This window comes from Uloborus diversus, chromosome 7 (assembly GCF_026930045.1).
Source record: "Uloborus diversus isolate 005 chromosome 7, Udiv.v.3.1, whole genome shotgun sequence".
NCBI lineage: Eukaryota > Metazoa > Arthropoda > Arachnida > Araneae > Uloboridae > Uloborus > Uloborus diversus.
Window position 1 is genome coordinate 148,610,255 of NC_072737.1, and position 6,997 is coordinate 148,617,251.

Sequence of the window (6,997 nt, forward strand, 5' to 3'; positions counted from 1 at the left end):
CAAACTTTATGAAGAGAGTTTCAACGCTCTAGTTTAATTATTTAAAAAGTTATTGGCTTTAGATCACTCACACTAGGTGCGCTTTTTCTCGATTTCGAAATGTTTCTGAGCATTCACGAATTGCTTATAGTTTTCACTTGACCGTTGAATGACGTCTGCCTTTGATTTTATTTCTCTACTTTTATAATGCAGGTATCCATGTGCCTCGGAATCGAATTATTTATTAACGACATTCACGACTTTACACAATCCTTTTGACGCGAAAATAGTATCCAGCACATAACATCCAGCATTCAGCCCCTGGCATTCATTTGAATTTAACGTTATGAATTCAAACTATGGTTGCGACAAAAGGCATTAGTAGAAAAAAGAAACTCCTCCTATCGCAATCCGCGATAGTGAAATCATAATTTCAACTCAAGATCTCAAAATCTAAACTTTTCAAAAGTTGAAATGTTCTTCAGTGTTTTGATTTTTGTTTAAAGGGCATGAAAATTATTTATTGGTAAATAAGTAAGCGCATACAAAGATTCCAAGGAATGACATATTTTATTTAAATGTTTTAAAAAATGCTATGAATTTGATGTGACCCCTAGGTATTAAGATGTAGTTTCACAAAATAAAAATTGAATCTAATTCTAATTTTGATTAATAAGAATATACTAGTGATTGAGGAAACTGTTTATGTTTCTAGAAAAAAATAGTTACCAATTTTGTAATTTGATATAAAGAAGATTGCTAAAACGAAAGTTAATACTACCCTGCGTGATCATGTGATCGGTTGGCATCAAAAGTGTAATGTAGTAGTTTGATAAATGCTGTGTGTTGTTTATTGTTAGTTGCATGGGGTGGGTGGCTTTAAATTTTGATTGTTTACTTGAAATTAAAAAAAAAAATTGAAATGCTCAAGTGAAGATTTTTCTAAACAATATCAACTTTGACGCTAGAAGAGAAGTTCGAAATAAAGAAACTGCAAGTTCAGCATTACTAACTGCAGTTCTCTAGATTTTATCTGTATAAATATTACTGTGAAAATTTTATACAGCGGGTCCACCCGCTAAATTAAGGAACGAGCCGCCACTGCTTTAGAGTAAGGAAAATAGTTTCTAAATAAAATTATCAGTGCCTAAAAACTGCCGCTAGAGCAAAGATAACGGTCCCTAAAAATCCCCTTTGAGAATGAGAACAATCGATCCTAAATAAGCTATGAATGCCTAAAAACTGCCGTTGGAACAAAGAACTTCCTTAAAGTTCCCCTTTAGAGTAAGGACAATAGATCCCAAGTAAAGTATTAGGCCTTAAAACTGCCGTTAGGACAAAGATAACAGTCACTAAAAATCCCTATTTAAATAAAGATTGCCGTGTCTAGAGAATACTGACCCATTAGAATACAGCGCACGGAAAAAAGAGTGCTTTTATCAATCATCAACAGAAAAATATACAACAGTAAGTCACCGTCCCTAAGCCAGTGCTAAACTACATGCAACATACCAGACAGCCCGGCTATGGCATTCTGAGACTGCAGTACCGTTTAATTTATCTCGCTTCATATTTTTTTCTGTTTAGCTTCGGAAATACCTTTCAATGAAAAATGATAATTGGAGAAATAACTTTTCTGATTTTTAATTACCATCTCCACTATTTAACGCTCCCGACGTCCTTCATTGGCACCCATATATGTGTGTGTGGGGGGGGGGGGGAGTGGCCTTTAGAAATTAGAACTTTCTTGCCTCTTTTAGTACTTTTTTCTTTGTAAAAATCTAAAAACGTCATTTTTTCTTCAGCCATAAATGAATAAGTTATTAAATAACTCTAAATTGTATAGAAATCAGTTTCCATGGGGAAAATATCCTGCTAAACCATGGGGAAAATATCTGAGCTCCCCCCTTAAAATTTTGCATCTGCGCGCCCATGTACAGAGATGAAACACCAAACAAAATGGCCTCCGCTAGGGAGGCTAGTTTGGACTAGAGTCCCTATATGAAGGGAGTCTAGCTTTGGGTATGAGAACTAGTTTTTATAAAGGGACTCTAATTTAGGCTAGTGTTCCTGTATTAAACATGAAGGGGCGCTAGTTTGGATCCTTTGAAACTTCTCTCCTCCAGAAAAAAAACTGTAATTCATCATAGACACATTTCAAACTAGGCCAGAAATCGATCAGCAAGAGAAGTGTATTATTTTGTGCTAGAACTTGCTGGGAGTTTTCATATTTTGTGATTTAAATTGTTAAAAAATATCATGCACCGTTGTCATGCATTTAAGAAAAGGTAGAGCACCAGCTAAGAAAAGCTAAGCCTTTATCAGTACAAACATGCTTTTGAAATTCAACGATAGAGGTCACAGGTATTCGGAACTCCAGCGCTCGAATACGCTACCTTGCGGTGATTTACAAAACTGCAAATGAAACTAAAACATTGCCACGTTGCGTTCCACGTGTGTCTGTTGACGTAAACACAGGCAGTTTGTTCTGAGTATTTATTAACGCAATCGATGTGTCTTAGTTTGCTTTCAGCTACAGAAATTAATTCGTCCTTTAGTAGTATTCTCGAGCTTCTCAAAATAATGTTAATTTTCATTATTTCCTTAATAATTGGTGAAAGCGAAAATTCTGGATTAACAAACTTGGATAACGTTATACAAGGTAAAAAATTTTAATGTTTTGTATGAATTTGTAAGAATATAGGGGTTTTTTTTAATCTTAAATTAATTAAACTTACCATATTTTACAGCAGCATTTAGTTGGAATGGACAGTATGCAAAATATTTTCTTGAATATATTATCGTAGAACAAAATGAATAACCGAGAAAGAATTTACTTTATTCCTTTTATTCTCAGCTGAAAGGTTTCGCCAAATTTGTTTAGGGTTATAGTTTTAGTATAGTGCGAGCAAAGTAGCCTTGGCGAGATTTCGCGTTTTTAGTTAAACCATTTTTAATTTTTATCATGAGTGGAATAAAATGGTAGTAAGGTTACAGAATTCGATAAGTGAAAAGAAATAATGGTCAATCAACTGAAAAGAAAACTACCACCATATATCCGTGAGAATTTTGTTGATGATTTGCATAACATGACACAATTAAATCGTAACTCAGAAATTAGAAAAATTGAAAAAAAGAAAATTTTTAAATTAACCGATTCGGGAATTCGAGAGAAATAACTCAGCTACAAATGGAAAACAATAAGCGCTAGCCAAGCAAGGCAAAAAAGTATCAACTTCTTTCGATAACAATTTGTAATGTCATATTGAATTTTCTAGCATTAATTGTTATTCTTGTCAGGCTACAATTATTATTTCGTTTTATCAAGAATTGATAAATATCGAATTCAACATCGTGGAAATAGCTGCTGACGTTTAGTAATGCTTCTTGAATTCTCATTTCTTTCTACGTGGGCCAGAATATCCACAAGACTTTGAAAATTAATTTAAAAATAATAAAGCGAAAAAATCTTACGTACGAACAAAAATCACAACACTTTTAGCATTTTCTTCGTTACCATGTGCGTTTGTTTTAGTTTTTAAGTCCGCCATTAGACAGTGACTTCAGTGCCCCCTATAGTTCGTTGGAGTTGCGAATTTATTTATTAATAATAATTTTTGATAATGGTGGAATTTTAGTTCGTATTATTATTGATTGAAGTTCAATACTTCCTTTCCCATTTACGTGTAGTATAATATAATGTAAATTTTTTATTTAGATCTGTACGTAGTCAAGTTGTATTCAACTCAACACAGCTTTTCATTAAAGACAGAACTGCCGGAGATTTGTTTATCTTTTCTCGCACAGGAAAACACTTTGAAAGTTCAAACGCGATGGCTGCTGCATACACGTTGTCCGGCACAAGATGCGCATCGAAGTGTTTTCTCAGAAAGAAAGGTATGGAAAAATGTAAACTGTTCCAAAGTGTCATAAACTTACCGTATTTTATGTCATATAATGCAATTCGTAACCTTTCTTCAGAGCCGAATGGTCCGAAAATTGTAACGCAGGATATTCCCGGTCCAAAGTCCGTGTCTCTTAAAAAAGAGTTAAGCTATCTTCAAAATCCTGCAACTGTCCAACTGTTTATTAATTATAGTAAATCTACTGGAAATTACCTATATGATGCAGATGATAATATATTTCTTGATGTTTACAATCAAATTTCGTCAATGCCACTTGGCTATAATCATCCAGCGCTTTTGGAAGCAGTTAAAGATCCAGCCAATATTGAAGCATTTGTAAATAGACCAGCATTAGGGGTTTTACCTCCAAGCAATTTTGTTGAGAAATTGAAAGCTAGTTTAATGTCGATTGCACCTCCTGGCTTAAAAGAAATTCAAACAATGGCTTGTGGATCGTGCTCTAATGAAAATGCGTTTAAAGCTGCATGTTTCTGGTATAAATATAAGGAACGTGGTGGCAAAGCTCCAACCGATGAAGATTTGAATTCATGCATGATAAATAGTTCCCCTGGCTCTCCTGCCCTTAGTATTTTATCGTTTCATGGCGGTTTTCATGGTCGCACCTTTGGTGCTCTTGCCACGACTCATTCTAAACCGATACACAAATTAGATGTTCCTTCCTTCGACTGGCCAATAGCTTATTTTCCAAAGTATAGATACCCACTGGAGGATTTTGAAAGAGAAAATGCTGCCGAAGATTCAAAATCTTTATCTCACGTTGCTGAATTGATTGACCAATACAAAAAGAAAAGTCCAGTTGCAGGGTTAATTGTTGAACCCATTCAAGCGGAGGGTGGAGATAACCATGCTTCGGATAATTACTTCAGAAATCTTCGCAAACTTTGTCTCGATAAAGGAGTCGCTTTCATTTGTGATGAAGTACAAACGGGAGGTGGTCCCACAGGAAAATTTTGGGCCCATGAGTATTGGGGTTTAGAGATTCCACCAGATATAGTTACTTTTAGCAAAAAGATGCTCACTGGAGGATATTTTTACAGAGATGAATTCAGACCTCGCGAAGGATACCGTGTCTTCAACACTTGGCTAGGAGATCCATCTAAGATGGTCTTGCTGCAAGCAGTCATAAAAGTTGTCAAAGAGCAGAATCTTCTGAAAAACATGGAAACTACTGGCAACCACTTATTGAAAGAAATGAAGAATATTGAAAAGAAACACTCTGGTAAACTGTTCAACGTGCGCGGCAGAGGAACTTTCGCGGCTATGGATTTTCAAACTCCCGAAGCTAGAGATAAAGCAGTAAAAGCATTGCACAAGCGAGGAATTCACTGTGGAGGAAGTGGTTCTAAGACTTTGAGGATTAGAACCGCTTTAATTTTTGAGTCCAAGCATGCAGATATATTCTTAAACCAACTTGATAAAACTCTAACCGAAGATTTTTAATTTTTTCCTTATATTAAAAAATTTCCAGACCTATATATTTCATATGAATGTGCCATAGGAATTTACTCAAAATCTAGATTTTTTATGTGAAAGAAAATCTTTCAAAACGTCTGAAAATTATAGTAATTAATATTTTTTTACAAAATCTATTAATAGTTATTATATCCATGCATATATATGAAGTATATTTTGAAGAATAGTAGGAATATAGCAAAATTCCTATGTACTTCAAAGGCAGGCCTGTTATTCTAAGGGTTTATGTATCACTTCCTGGATTTTGGAAACATAATGTTATGCATTTCTGTGTGTATCCTGTTGCCTTTTTTCCGTAAAAAGTATTGAGAAAGCTTTTGAATGACCATCCTGTTTAAAAGTGTTAATTAGATGTGTTTTCACTTGTCACTTGATTGTATATGATATGTTTAGTTTGTTTGAATACATTTTACAAATTAGCCCTTTTAAATGATTTCAAAGAAGGTGTCTAAAAAATGTAGGGTCAGGTGTGGTGGAATGGGTAGTTTATTAATCTTTCAAGTTACAAAAAAGAAAAATAATTAAAAATTAAAAATAAAAACACTCATGTTATTTACAATAGTTTAACTTTATTTTGGTTCAAGAAAAAAACTGAATGGAAACAGTCAATTTTGTGGTAGCCTTCTTGTAAGTTATATTGTAAAAATCAAAACTAACCGATATTGTTAAAACTTTGTTTTGAGGATTTTGTTAGTATTTAGATGGCAGTCTATTGTTGTTATTTTCATAAAAGGAAGTCTCCTTTGTCAACTGAAAAAATCAGAAAAGAAAAATTCCATGCATTTTAAGAAATATGTTAAAATTTTTTAAGTGGGGTGGAATGAGTATAATATTAGGCTTATTGACATAGGCTGTGAAATTAACTTTTTTTCTCATTAAAAGTTATTCTCTGAAGTAAGTTGTTCATTTTATCAAAAGTTTTTAATTCTGAAATCTTTATGTTACGGAGTTGCTTATGGTTGCCCTAAATCTGGTTGGATTGAAGACACAATCTCTAAAGAATGGTTTAAACTTTTCGCAAGGCATCTGAAAAGATCATCATTTGCCTACCGCCATGCAACCACTAGACAACTCCAGAGCTGACTGAATAAATTAAAAACCATTCTGATCAAACTCCCATTCCACTAAGCTTATGTTAAAGTACAATATCTACAGGAGATTCGGTGCTAGTTGAAGACAGTGTTAAGAAATTTAAAACGTATTTTGTTGCTCAAGTTCTAGAACCTTTATATACTTGTGCTTATGTTGTAAAAATTCTTAGGAAGTCTTTGATGGGAAATTTTTTCACCTTCCCCTATAAAGAGAGAATGGAGATTGAAGAAGAACAAATCATCAAAACCTAAGTCAGCCAATCCTCAATAATCGTGGATATTATACCTTTAATTGCAGTGAAATTAGAGACTGATAGATTTTTACCCTTATATTAATATATTTTTGTGAAAAAATAATAGATAAATTCATGTTTTATCTCTGAAATTTAATTGAAAACAATACTACCCATTTCACCCCACCCCATGGGGTAGTTGGGTATAAAAACAGACTTTGAAATAATTGCTTTTTCACTAAATAATAAAATTATTTCAGTAATAATAACTATGGATATATGAAGTGTATTGTTG

At 33.6% G+C, this 6,997-nt stretch overlaps 1 protein-coding gene across 1 annotated transcript; it reads left to right on the forward strand.

Moving 5' to 3' along the window:
* Positions 1-3,851: 3,851 nt before the first annotated feature.
* Positions 3,852-6,187, forward strand: LOC129225691 (4-aminobutyrate aminotransferase, mitochondrial-like). Its single transcript, XM_054860168.1, has one exon. It carries the CDS (start codon positions 3,879-3,881, stop codon positions 5,343-5,345), a length of 1,467 nt encoding a protein of 488 aa, XP_054716143.1. The 5' UTR covers positions 3,852-3,878; the 3' UTR covers positions 5,346-6,187.
* Positions 6,188-6,997: the final 810 nt, after the last annotated feature.